Raw genomic sequence first — 14,337 nt, 5'->3', positions numbered from 1 at the left:
TGAACGTGATGCCCTCCATGATGCTTCTGACTCATCATTTATGAGGAATAGGACTGCCCCCCTTTTCAGTTACAATATTTCAGGATGTGGCCAACTAATATCCAGATTTGTGTCTTGAAATGTGATCGGGACAGGGATTTTAGAGTTCATCATCTGGTGTGGTAAAAGCGAAGATTTCATAAGGCCATTGGAAGGAAGTGCAGACTTATTCCAAAATCCATGCATCTCTTGAGCACCATGATTTCAATATGGGATGCCAGATTTACAATGACACATTCAGCCACATAAATTCATCTTCCGCCACTCCCAGGCCCCATATAATAACATTTCTTAAAACCCATGCACCATTCCACAATATATATATAGCAAGTCCAAACTGAATAAAATACACTAAGTAAAAAAAAAATCAACGGGATGGATCACATGTGTATGATTCAGCTAGAACTCTAGAAGGACCTTGGCTTGGCAACAATGGTGGAATGCTTCAATATGTGCAAACTAAACTGGCCTCCTTTCTCAGTGGTGTCAAGCTTGGACTGTCCGGGAGGAGGCAAAAGCTCAAAGTTCTGAACCAAACGTCCCAAAGTAATTCCAAGAATTGGCAACGCCAGTATAATTCCAGGGCAGCTTCTCCTGCCAACACCAAAAGGAAGGTACCTGAAGTCGTTGCCATTAGCCTCGACCTTAGCTTCCTCCTCAAGGAATCTCTCGGGTCGGAACTGCTCCGGGTTCTTCCAGTGAGCAGGGTTGTTGGCGAGCCACCAGGCATTGACGAGGATCTTGCTCTCGGCCGGGATGTCGTAGCCGCCGAGCTTGGCGTCGTGGAGGTTCATGTGGGGCACCAGGAGTGGGATGGCCATTCGCAGGCGAAGGGTCTCCTTGATCACGGCCTGTAGGTACGGGAGCTTCTGGGTGTCGGGCTCGGTCACCTGGTGGCCGGGTCCCAGTACGGTGTCGATCTCATCGCGGAGCTTCTTTTGAATCTCTGGGTGGTTCACCAGCTCGGCAATACCCCACTCAATTGACCAAAGGGTTGTCTCGATTGCTGTTATGAAACAAAAATATTGATGAGTCCCAGGGTCGTTTTTTTTGTTACAAACAGGAAGTAACAAATATAAAAATCTGAATTATTTAAATATCAGATGCTGGCAAGCGAAAGAAAATTTTTATGAGTTCAATTTAAAAAATAAAAATAAAAAAGTAATTAAAAAATTTTAATCTTATTTTAATTTTTTAAATCCTTTTAACATTTTCTTTCTGTTTCCTGGGAAACGGACCCGGAGAGTACCCCGTGCATATTTAGGGGTACCAAAGATACCTGTCAAATCGCAATTTGGTAAAAGTAACAACTTTTATAGAATCGTTCGCCCAAAAGAAAAAAAAAAAGGGATAGTTGGCCCAAAAAACAATTAATAGCATCGGCGGGTGGGGAAAGGTGGGTGGGCCCAGTTGATGGTTGCTAATTGCTATCATGCCATCGTGGAGACCATGTCATTCACCTAACTCTGCAAGTTGCCTTTTACATCCAAACCGCCCTGACACCACTTTTATGATTTGCATCTTATATTCTGCTTCTTCTTTTTTTTAATAAAAGATAAACATTGAGATTAAAATTAAAAAATACCTTACAGGAATTAAAACTGTTTGAAACATGTCAAAAATACTTTTCAGAAATATTTTTTAATAAATTGAGACAAATTCTTTTATATATTTATTTTGTATACGATAAAAACACTAATAAAATCATGATTTTATTTCTATCCAAACACACCCTTAATATGGGTTTGTAACCTCCCAATTAAGAAAATAAAAAAATGGGTATAATGTCACCGCCCATTTATTCACCGTTATATCAGGTATTCTCGTAAATGCATAATAATAACAGTAATAATTATTTATCCTGTAATTAACTATATTACTGGATACTTAAACAATTACTCGACACTACGGTAACACGAGTATGAAAGTAGAATTGATTTAAGGCGTCTTAAACGGCCAATTATGGTGAAAATCCGACAGACGTTCCGAACCGGGAACTGTGACACCCGGTTGACATATAGTTAGACAAAAATGTCCTTATCTTAAGGGCCTACAGCCCTACAAGCAGATTAAGGCAAAGAGTGAAAACAAAAAGGAAAAAAGAAAGAAAATCTTACCGGCAACGTTAATGTTCTCGACAATGTACAGGACATTGTCCTCGTTGATCTCCCCCTTTTTCTGGGCGTCCAAGATGTGGTCAATTGCACATTTTAGTTCCCCATGGCTCGGACTCCTGGTGCTTGCCAGTTTCCTGTTACCAGCCATTTGTTCGTTCTTTAGTACTTACATCCAGAAAAACCTTATGGACCAGGACAACAAATTAAGCATATTCCAGCTCATCATCGTTCCAGCAACATTCGTAAAAGCACCTCTCTTAACTGTTTTTGGCACAGTTTCCCGTTTTCCAATGCACAGACCCAAACAAAACTTTCCATGCCTTTTCGGTCTGATATACTCTAATAAGCAGGACAAATTTTTGTCTGGGTCTAAAGTTTTTATTTATTTGACTCTCCTCCCAAAAAATACTTGACATTTCTAATTAAATATCTTGAGATTTTTATTTAAAAAAGTTAAAATGAGATCATACGAAAAAGAAAACAGTCTGCGCGTGAACGAGGGAAAAATAAAGAACGGCAATAGTATCAAAAAAAAAAAAAAAAAGAACGGCAAGAAAGGAGGGAAAGAAGGACGGACTTACTTTCTCTCGTCAACGAAGTAGTCTTTGAAGAGTTTCAACCTCGTCTCTTTAACCTCCTTGCAGATTCTCAGGTATCCTCGCAAGAAAGGCCTGAGAATGGGAATAAAATCGCCATAATTGTACTCAAAGCTCTGAGCCAGACGACTCCTCTCTCCGTTCAGTGCCTTCAGCTTCTGGAAGAGGGGATCATCCTCGCTGTCGAACCTTCTATCGAACATGATTCTGTACATGTTGTTGTACATCATCAGCTGTAACCGCCTCCTCAGCACGATCCCATTGGTGGCCGACTCAGGATTCTTCTTCACGTCCTCCACCACGCTCGCCGCCTCTTTCTCCCACCCCTCCCTGTATTGCTGAACCACCTTGTTCGTGAAAAACGGCACCGTCATGATCCGCCGCATCTTCCTCCAGTGCTCCCCGTACACCGTAAACACCATATCCTGACCTTTACCGGTGAAGATGTCGAACACCACATTCCGAGTCCTGGATCCGAACTCCACCCCCTGCGTGTGCAGCACCTCCTTCGCCAACTCCGGCGACGAAACCACCACAAGGTTTCTCTGCCCCATCCGGAGCAAGAGGACATCGCCAAACTTCTTCGCCAAATCGGTCAAATTCCGGTGGTTAAGATCATCACCGACCTGAAGCCAATTCCCGAAGACGGGGACCGGAAGGGGACCCGGCGGAAGCTTGAACTTCTTCCCTCGGAGCTTGGACACGGCAATGGCGACGACAACGGCGACGAAAAGGCCAAGCAGGGTCTTCTCCAGGAGGAGGAGATCCATGGTGGGCAGGTGAGAAAATATTGAATCGACGATGATGGAGTGTTGGAATATAATTTTTCAGAAATGGAGGTTGGTTGAAAGGTAGAGCGGATTGGGTGTTTTATAGGGGAAGGAAATAGGTGCGGGTGTGGTGGTGGAGTGGCATTCGTTAGGTGACGCTTGTGGCATGTGGAAGTGCCAAGAGTAGCGGGATGGTGACGGCGTTAGTTGACAGTGTGATTTTGTTAGGCGAGTCAGAGATATTAGGAAGGCGAGTCTGTCCATGCGTGCTTGTTTGCGAGCGCCCTCGTAGTAGGTAAGCGGGGGTTGGTGGAGGTGGATGGGAAGATAAATAATTCTAGGATTAATTAATCCGTAAGTCCTTATAGTTTTAATAAATTTTAAATCAGGTCTCTATAGTTTTTTTTCTTTTATTAAGTTTTTATACTTTTTTTTAATTAGGTCTTGTATTTATTTTTCTTTAATTAAGTCTTTATAATTTCACTAAATTTTTAATCAGGTCCATGTGGTTTTAATTTTTATTTATTAATTAAATATAAGCTTAATTAAATAGATTAATACTGAAATATAAAATATTAATAATTATGTAATAAAAAAGTAATAGAATTAATTAATTCAGGAAAATTTTTTAGAACAATTAATTTTTTTGCTGAAAAAATTAAAATCATTATAATAATTCAATATCTTTAGAATATTATTGTTTATAAACTAATATTAAATAATATATACTATTTTTTGTTTATATAATAGTACTGTTAGAATTTATAAAATAAAGAATAAAAATTCAGGGACTTAATTAAAAATAAGGTGAACTTATAAGGACTTGATAAAAAGAAAAATAAATATAAGAACCTAATTAAAAACAGGTGAAAGTATAAGAACTTGATAAAAAGAAAAAAATATAAGGACCTGATTCAAAATTAGTTGAAACTATAAGGTGGATTAATTATCCCATAATTCTAAGCTATAAAAATTCATAAATAGGGCTTGATGTGGGGCCTACCATAAGTTATGACTTCATCAACCACTGGGATCCTGACACGTCAACAACATAACGTAATCCTGACATTTTGTTCTCGATCACCCTTGAATCTGTCTGGGTTAAGTTAACCACCGATTCAGATCTCTTGAATTTTCCATTGGGGAAGGATAATAGTGTCTTGGCCAAAAAAAAAAATCCACAATAATATAATCATAAAAGCAATGGTAATATTAACAGTTATCATATTATATGTACCATTCATAAAAAAATATTATTTAAAAAAATAATATTATATGTGTTAATTATATACAATAAATATGTATTTTTAAATAAAAAATAAAAGAAATATCCCATTGGATCATTTATTCCATTTAAATATATCCCAGCTCAGCAAAAGTTCTAAACCAATGTTTAACTGAAGCACGACTTCCGTTCCATACATGGTCCTAAGTGAGCAGAGGAGTTTACAAATATTGTTATTAAGAACCGGGGAAGATTATTAAGCAGGAGTATTTTTGTAGTTAAAATTTAATTATTTTTTAATATGCCTGTGTTCCCTTTGTCGTGGCTGGCAATAATAAGGACAAGTGTAAGGTGCCGGCCCTCATTCCAAGCGGTGCCGTCTGGCGTTTGAAAGCTCTGGAACCAATACTCCTCGCGTCTTAGTGCCTGTTTGGCAACACTTATTTGGAGTTTATAAGTAGCTTATAAGCTCTATAAGTTTGATTGACAAAAGTAGGGTCTGTTTGGATCAGCTTTTTTGCAATCGGGCTTTTGTCTGAAAAGCTACAATAAGCTATAAGCTAAAATTAACAGCTTATAGCTTATGGCTTTTGAAATATGGAGAGAGAAAAAGTTAAGAAATTTATTACTTCTTTTGGTTCTTATTATAAGCCTCAAATAACTAATTTGTAAATAATAAAAAATCAATTAAAATTAGTTAAAAGTAATGAATAAGTTAGAAATATATTTTTATTTTTAAATATGCTCCTAAAAATATACTTTTATTTTTTCATGTTTCACTTTATATTTAAAATATTTTTTATGACTTCTTCATATTAAATTATTTTAATTTTATTGTATTATGTGAAATTATTTTTTTAATCATGTTTCATTATTTATTAAAACTCATGCCCATTTTGGTAATTTTTCAGTCAAAATTACTTTTACTCAACTATAATCCAAACAAGCTTTTTCCAATCTCATTTTTGTAAACTAGCTTGTCTGAACTCTAATCCAAACACAATTCAGCTTATCCAATTTAACTTTTACCAACTTCACTTTTTCATAAGTTACTTTTTCTATAAGCTGCTTTTCCAATCGCTAATCCAAACGAACCCTTAGTATTTTGTTTTATAAGTACCTTTTGGTATGTTTTTAATCAAACCACATAAATTACTAAATTTTATTAATTTTGTCTTAAAAGTAAATATTTTTGTGAGATAATCGTATCGTGAAAATTTGAAGAACTGGGCTAAGGACGTAAGCCCCGGGTTGGCGGAAAGCTAACAAAATTGGGATATACTGTACAATGTATGGGGCAGAAGGAACGGTCAAGGTGATGGAGAAACGGACCCAGACTTTGATGAGCAATAAAACAAGGTAATCCGATTCAACAAAGCGCCTCGTCCCATCCCCTGTTCACGTGACTGGAACCCCAATTCGGCCATAACCTGGCTAACGACAATATCAATCCTACGCAGAGATAGTTATCTGTAAAAATCATCGATACAAATTCTGGTGATTTAAATTTATCCTCATTTTAGTTTTGGTCTATCAGATTTTTAATCATAATTTTTGGTCTCTCAAATTTTATTTTGTTTAAAATATTGATCCTTATAATTCAATAAAAACTTAGAACGTTTTGTTTTTTGAAAGATCAAAACCTATTATTTGAATTTTGAAGATCCAAAACCAAAATAAAGACAGATTTAAGAAACTAAAGATTATATTAGCCCTACTGTTCGTCTTCATTACGAGTTATATTGGAGGTATACTCGTCTAGTATTTCATTTTTGCCCTCGATAATAATTAATGCTGATGCTAAAGAAGAGTACAGACAATAAGAAATTGATGCGCCACTATATTAAATTAGCGTCGCCTTGTTTGTTGCCTCGTCTAAAAGGTCACGCAATATTTCAGCCCCAGAAGAAGAAAAAAAAGGCCACGCAATATCATTCCAGACGCAACACTGGTGCGTGCCGTTGCATTTGCCTTTCCTGATTGACGTCCGTATCATAAATAATGAACCATTAAAAATACTTAATGAAAGAATAGTAAAATTCGAATCATAAAAATAACTTTAAAAACTGCTACGAAAAAAGTTATAATAAATCCAGTTGCTGTTGAGAACAACAACAGACAATATGCAGCCCCAAATAACGAAGCAGACGAATTATTGTTATATTTTTTTAAAAAGGAAAAAAAAAAGGGGGTGGGAATGTTATGTCAACGAAGGTTGTGGAGTAAGGAGTGGACAACTTGAGGAGAGTGGCAGAATAAAGAAAAAAGGACAGTACGCGTTGTGTATGTCAACTAATCACCTTCCGCTGCTGACTATTCCTGTTCCTACTCCGGCTCCTCCCAATTCCGACGACGCCAATATATATATATATATATATATATAAAGAATCGTCACCATATTTGACCATTTTGAATTTTGATTTTGATCCCGCCCGCAAAGTTCATGTAACCGAAGTGATGCATTTAACTTTTGAGCCGTAATTTCCTTCACAATAAGGTCTTTAACCGAAGCAAGTTATCATATGTCCATTCATTTTCCTAATTTTGCCTTTGTTCCCTCCTTGTCCACACCCCACCATTCCATTGAAATTAAAGATTTTTTTTCTTATGTGTCATTGTTATTTTTCAGTAGCATCTTAATGTCATCCCTAATGCATCAAGTATTCTGAATCCTATTTATGGTTTAGAATGATGGATGTATCAAAAAAATGATATCAGGATGGTTGATGCATTATCAGTAAAACGAGCATGTTAGATATTAGAATGTTAATTGTTATTTTATTCTCTTTTTTTTTGCATTAATCACCATCATTCACCTTCTTCAAGTTATTTACGGTTTATTTAGTTTTTACATATATCTTTCTGGTATACCTAACACTAATTATTTATAGTATATGATGCCTAGTCCGCTGAAAAAATAATATCAAGGTGCTAAATATAATTTTGAAAATAATAAAAGTAAGCCGTTTTTTTTTGGCATTAATCACCCTTATTTGGCTGTCGCTAAGGTAATATGTTGATATTAATCACGACAATATGTATGTTTCATTGTCGTGTCTTCACATCTTAAGTTTTATGTTTTTGTAAATGATTTGTTCCCTACAATCATTTCACTCAAAATATAGAGCTATTTGTAAGAATAGTGATAATAAAAATTAAAAAAATATAAAAATCAAATAACATAGTTTTTAAGGTGTCAAATAAATCAGCTCCCCACCTTTGCAGTTTTGTTTCAGCCGTGTATTGTTGAGAAAAAAATAATGAATATAATGCGTTGCTGAGATACATGAAAAACTCGTAAAAAAAGATTTTATTTAAAACATAGTATTTACTATTTTAAGAGTGAAAGCAACGTCTACGTATCGTCAATACTTCAGAGAAAGGAGATTGTGCGATAGTTATATACAGTGGACTTGACATAATCGCATAAACACCAAACAGGCCAATAATAGTATAATCATCAATCAGAGTGTGGGAGCTTTCACGTCTAATCACTTGAAGCCGTTTTATTCTTTATTACTATTTGGATTTCAGTATTTGCCAGAATAATCCACGTTAAGATTTTTCCTAGGGAAAATCCCAGAAAAAGCCTTTGGAATATACCAAATCTCAGATTGGGTCTTTAAATTTTAAAAATGACAGAATGGGTCATTGACCCAATTTGTCATTTGTGAAATTCAGGCGAATTGACAATTTTGCCCCTAAGCAAAAGTGAGTAGTTATTCTCTAAACAAATCTAGGTAACGCTTACACTGTTCTAGTGATTATAAGATTCGTTGTAGTTAATAATAAGGTACCTGACAATAATAAGATATCTGACTATGAAAAAATGAGTAGTTATTGTCTATACAAATCTAGATAATGCTTACATTGTTCTAGTGATTACAGAATTAGTTGTAGTTAATAACAAGACACCTGATTATGAAAAAGTGAGTAGTTATTCGCTACACGAATCTAGGTAACACCTAAACTCTTATAGTGATTCCTTGAATCATTATAGTGAATGAATAAATGAGGGCAAAATTGTCAATTCGTCTGAATTTCACAAATGACAGATTGGGTCAATGACCCATTTTGTCATTTTTGAAATTTAAGGACCCAATCTGGCATTTCCTATATTCCAAGGACTTTTTTTGGGATTTTCCCTTTTTCCTATCGTATTCTTATTTGTTTCAATAACTTCAATTTATTTAACATATTAGTGAGGGTTATATTTGGTAATATATCCATATATTTATGGATTATATTTCTCAAATCTCAAAAACCCTATTTTTTAAAAAACGGAAGCAATAGTTTATTCCGCATTTGACGATGTCAAAGTCTGACCCAACTATCGCGTGACATTGAGAATGAATTGCCCCGTCACTTCATATATTTGAATGTTTCAAAATTCATTTTTTAATTGAGTTTTAGAACGGATAATCATAAAGTGGTCTGCCAACCCCAAGATAACTTAATGGTCACCCTTTTTTTTTGGCCGGGTAATAACCACCAAAGTTTTCCCACAAAAACATGCGGTCTGACTTCCTCAAATGAAAGTATATTCAGTCAATGTTGACCTTAGTTGTGATGTAAATATAAAATATAAATTCGCAATGATTTGTATCACTCGCACAAATTCCACAAATAATATTAAGAGTAAAATAGGCCAACCTCTCTTGTATTTTGTCTTAATTATACATACTTCCTTTCTATTTTGAAAACATACACTTAGATCTAAACTGTTAACTTCATTAAGAATGTTTCAAAAAAATTTTATTTCAAATTTATATTGAAATACTTTCTATCTGCTAAATTACCCTTCATAATACTAAATCCCAAAATCTTAGTTAAAACTATATCAAAGAATTTAAGATTTTGTCCTTTACCTTATTTTATTTTTTTTTATTTTTGATAATTGTTGTTTGTTTAATGTTTTTATGGTATTGGGCCAAAAAATTAAGTAATTTAGTTAATGCAAACATAGATTTAAATAATTTATACAAGTTTCCAAACTCACATAATTTATACTATGTGATAAGGAAATAAGCATTCAAAATATTTTCTAGCCATTTAAAAAAAAATCTTAAGTTTCAATATTTCATGAGGAACTAAAATTATATAATTCTATAATATAATTGAAATTAAAAATTTTTATAACGTATTAAAAATTTTGAAAATATATGTATTATAATTATTTTTTGTTGTATCAAATTTTTTTTATTTAAATGTTTAAGTAACATTTATGTTAAAGAAAGATATTTTGGTCAAAATAAAAATTTAAAAGTCAAACTTAACGGTTAACTAACAGTTGGATGGATGGATGAAAATTGAATCTTAAAAATATAAGGGAGATTTGTGTAAGATACATTTTAATTTGGAGGGAAGTTTATATATATTTTAAAATAAAAGGGAGGTTTCTGTAATTTAAGTAAAGCAGAGGGGTAGTCAATATATTTTACTCTAATATTAATCGTTCCTTGTATTTCTATACAAGAGCACAAAGCGAAGTCACGGAACCATAATTATGTTAGTTAAAAAGCTCGTAATGTTTTCACAAATGGGGCTTGGAGCCAGAAGAAAAGACTAATTCCTCACAACGCGACAAATCAAGATTCGAATCCCCGTTGAGAGAGGTGTTTACATTTAGTGCTTGACAATATCTCGAATATGATTTGCCTTCAATAGGATAATATATAAGCTTTAGCAAAAAAAAAAAAAACTTTTGCACTACGTACTTCAAAAATTATTGACTCGGAGCTAGACACGCACGTTTATGTTGACCTAACCATAGTAGATTAGGACTACAAGAGCCACCCGAAATAAGAAAAATTCTAAAATAGTGCACATAAAATTAAAATTTTTTATTAATTGTAATAAAAAATTGCGGAAGGTCATTTATAAATAGAGAGGCTGAGTATTGATTTGGGTCGGCAATTGAACTGCCAATGACTGTGTGTGGGAAAAGGGCATGTGATGGTGAGCTCCGGAGGGCGCAATGGGTCCGGCTTATACAATGTAATAAACGACGCCTTCTCCTGTAAGAAAAGCCAGGAAAGCCAACGTATTTGACTTTAAGCTAATTGGACGCCAAAACCTGTTAAATTAAATCACGTGTCATGTTCTTTGAGACCCCACTGCTACTTATCAAATCATGTTAATTGATAAATCTTTAACTAAATTGATCAAACTGTGCCGTTTATCATTGTAACACCACACTAATAGAACGTTTTTTTATTAAGCCATCCATATATCACTTATATGTGGATGGGATATGATCCGGCAATACATATACTACTTTCGGTCCTTAATATAAGACTTCATTTGAGTTTTATATTGGTCCTAAATATAAGACTCCAATCTATTTTGTCTCTCATATTTACTTAATTTTTTCTAAGATAATCCTTTTAATAATTATAGTTTTAACTAACATACTTGATTAGTAAGGATATTTTAGGAAAGACAACACCTATTTATTACAAATAACTAATTTAACTTATTTTCTTAATTTTCTCAAATTAGTGAATTAGCTCTTATAATTAAGATCGGAAGTAATATATATTATCGATATTATAGATGTGGATGTGGATTGGTCTCGCCATATCCTAAAACTTATTATTTGAAAAATACAACCGTAAGCGAAAAATAAGGAAGGGGGCGATGGGGGTTGTAAAGTAGAGAGCCACCTACCCCCTTCCAATAAAGGACAATATGGGCGAACGTTTCACCTAACTCCTTCATTATTTCTCGCCGTATCACTCCTCTTTGACTCACTTCACTTCTCGTCAGCCTCCCATCAACCCCACCCCCATACCAGAATTACTCCAACACACTTTAGGCTTTGTTTGATTCAACAGAAGGAGAGGTAGATGAGGTTAATTAAAAGAAGGGGAGAAAAGAAAGAAGAAGGTCATGATTTTATTTGGTTGGAGAGAAGGAGAAGCAAAGAGAGATTTCTTATTTAGTTCATAAGAAGAGGAGAGGGGAGATAATTATAAATTGACAAATATGTTATTATCTCTATATTTAGATTGATTTATTTTTTATTACAATATTTATATCAAAATTATTATTTCTTAATTTATCAATTTCAAAAATAAACCAATTATCTCCTTTACATGTCATTAAAAAATGATAAAACTAAAAAAAAATAGAAAATATGATAAAAAAATTTAACATTCTATTTCATTAATTTTATAAATATATGTATTAATATATATGAGATTTATATATTATATAATTATAACACGCACGTTATAATATGTATATATTAATATATATGATATGTATATATTATATGATTATAATATTATATTATCATTATTAAATATTATTAGTGGCTAAAAAGAGAAAGAAGTGAAAAAAAAGAATTTTAATAAGATGGACAAACCTGAAATATTAAAAAAGTTAGTATGAGTAGTTTAGTCAATATTAGACATAATATTTCTTTTCCTTCCAAAAAAACTTCAAATTTAGAGGGGAGCATGGGGAGGGGAGGGGAGACAAATTTCTTCCCCCTCTCCCCTCTATTTTTCCCAACCAGACACACTTGTCCCCTCCATCCCCTTTAAAAGCCCTCCAACAAAATATAGTCTTGACTTTCCAACTTCTAATTTCTTCTGCCCCCAACAATCAAACCTCCTGGATTATTATTCCTTCACTTCACTGCAATATTATATTCACAGCTTTATAACTCAACACTGGTAAAAATAAAATACCCTGATTCTTAATATAAGATCTGTTTAATTAATTTGATTAGATTAAAAAAGTTAAATAAGTTAGTTAATTATAAGAAATATAACTTTTTTTTTTTAAAACACCACAATCATGCATATTTCTTAACATCCTCTCTCTCTTTTACTTGATTATGGTTGAGGGAGATTCATAAAGATAATTTAGAAAAAATTGATAAATATGAAAAATAGGTCTTATATTTATAATCAAAATCAATTAAATAATTAAGTCCTATATTAAAGAGCGGAGGAGTAATAAACAATTCAGTGGCCACTAAGCATAGCCAGAGAGAGGAGTTAGAACAGACCTCCCGGCCAATAAGTCAGAATGGAGTTTACAATTTGATAGCCATCAAATAGACGGAGTCTTTGAATGAAGGGGATGTTTAATTAAATTTTCCTGGTGTATGGGGACGTTAAGCGACTGGAAGGGTGATGAGCTTAATTTGATTGGGTAATATAACTAATAATATTACAGGAGGGTTGGTGAAAAAAGGCTGGTTAACCAGAAAAATTTCAGCAAATCACTCACCAGCCCTTCTTCGCCTTGGCTTGGGTAACAATTCCCGGCTTTTCAACCTTTTGCATAATTCCCTGTGCATATAGCTCAGCACAAGCCCAACTGGCAAGCATGAGATTAAGCTGAAGTAGTCATCAGAACTCAATGGTCCTAGAGAGAGAGAGAGAGAGAGCCCCAGTTGGTCCCGAAGAAGGTGATGTGACTGTGATCCACTAAAATTGTAGTAGTATTTTTTAATATGCCAGTGTTCCCTTAGTCGTGGCTGCCAATAAGAAGGACAAGTGTAAGGTGCCGGCCTTCATTCCAAGCGGTGCCGTCTGGCGTTCGAAAGCTCTGGAACCAGTACTCCTCGCGTCTTATTATTTTGTTTTATAAGTACGAATTTTATTAATTTTGTCTTAAAATTTAATATTTTTGTGAGATAATAGTATCGTGAGAATTTGAAGAACCGGGCGAGGGACGTGAGCCCTGGGTTGGCGCAAAGCGAACAAAATTGGGATGTACTGTACAGTGTATGGGGCAGAAGGAACGGTCAAGGCGATGGAGAGACGGACACAGACTTGATGAGCAATAAAACAATGTAATCCGGTTCAGCAAGCGCCTCGTCCCATCCCCTGTTCACGTGACTGGAAACCCAATCCGGCCATAACCTGGCTAACTACAATATCAATGCTACTCAGAGATAATTATCTGTAAAATTATCAATTGTCATTATTATTATTATTATTATTAGGGTTAACACAAATTTTGACTTTTAAAATTTATCATTATTTTAGTTCTGGTCTATTAAATTTCTAATAATAGGTTTTGATCCCTTAAATTTCATTTTGTTTAAGACATTGATCCCTATAATTCAATAAAAACTTAGATTATTTGGATCAAAACCTATTATTTGAATTTTAAGGATCCAAAACCAAAATTATAACAGATTTAAGTGATTAAAGATTATGTTAGTCCTATTATTCGTCTTTCATTACGAGTTATATTGGAGGTATACTTGTCTAGTATTTCATTTTTGCCCTCGATAATAATTAATGCTGATGCTAAAAAAGAATACAGACAATAAGAAATTGATGTGGCACTATATTAAATTAGCGTCGCCTTGTTTGTTGCCTCGTCTAAAAGGCCACGCAATATTTCAGCCCCCAAAAAAAAAAGTCTTTCCTAAGCAACGTCCGTCTCATAAATAATGAACCATTAAAAATACTTAACGAAAGAACAGTAAAATTCGAATCATATAAATAATTTTAAAAACTGCTACGAAAAAGGTTATAATAAATCCAGTTGCTGTTGAGAACAACAACAGACAATACGCAGCCCCAAATAATGAAGCAGACGAATTATTATTATACTCCTCA

The 14,337-nt window shown here is 34.0% G+C and overlaps 2 protein-coding genes across 2 annotated transcripts in view; one reads left to right on the top strand and one right to left on the bottom strand.

Annotated features, from left to right (window-relative positions):
* Positions 1-275: 275 nt before the first annotated feature.
* Positions 276-3,522, bottom strand: LOC114726436 (trans-cinnamate 4-monooxygenase). Its single transcript, XM_028913035.1, has 3 exons — positions 2,738-3,522; positions 2,157-2,290; positions 276-1,045 (listed from the first exon to the last, which is right to left on the bottom strand). The coding sequence occupies exons 1-3, from the start codon at positions 3,520-3,522 to the stop codon at positions 447-449; spliced, it is 1,518 nt and encodes a 505-aa protein (XP_028768868.1). The 3' UTR covers positions 276-446.
* Positions 3,523-7,232: 3,710 nt separating this feature from the next.
* Positions 7,233-14,337, top strand: part of LOC114726437 (uncharacterized) — a 9,852-nt gene continuing 2,747 nt past the window's right edge. Inside the window, exon 1 of the mRNA XM_028913036.1 lies at positions 7,233-7,244. The gene's annotated coding sequence lies outside the window, so the exon portion shown is untranslated. The remainder of the gene's footprint in view (positions 7,245-14,337) is intronic.

The sequence above is a fragment of the Neltuma alba genome, unplaced genomic scaffold (genome assembly GCF_004799145.2).
Source record: "Neltuma alba isolate B1F8T4 unplaced genomic scaffold, ASM479914v2 tig00012377_pilon, whole genome shotgun sequence".
Classification (NCBI taxonomy): domain Eukaryota; kingdom Viridiplantae; phylum Streptophyta; class Magnoliopsida; order Fabales; family Fabaceae; genus Neltuma; species Neltuma alba.
This window is presented reverse-complemented; position numbering and strand designations above follow the sequence as displayed.

Excerpts from the sequence above, each read along its gene's own strand:
- LOC114726436 (XM_028913035.1), bottom strand. The coding sequence starts at position 3,522 with ATGGATCTCCTCCTCCTGGAGAAGACCCTGCTTGGCCTTTTCGTCGCC. Across the intron at positions 2,291-2,737 it reads TACTTCGTTGACGAGAGAAA|GAAACTGGCAAGCACCAGGA; the intron begins GTAAGTCCGTCC and ends GGCTGGTAACAG. Across the intron at positions 1,046-2,156 it reads CGAGAACATTAACGTTGCCG|CAATCGAGACAACCCTTTGG; the intron begins GTAAGATTTTCT and ends GTTTCATAACAG.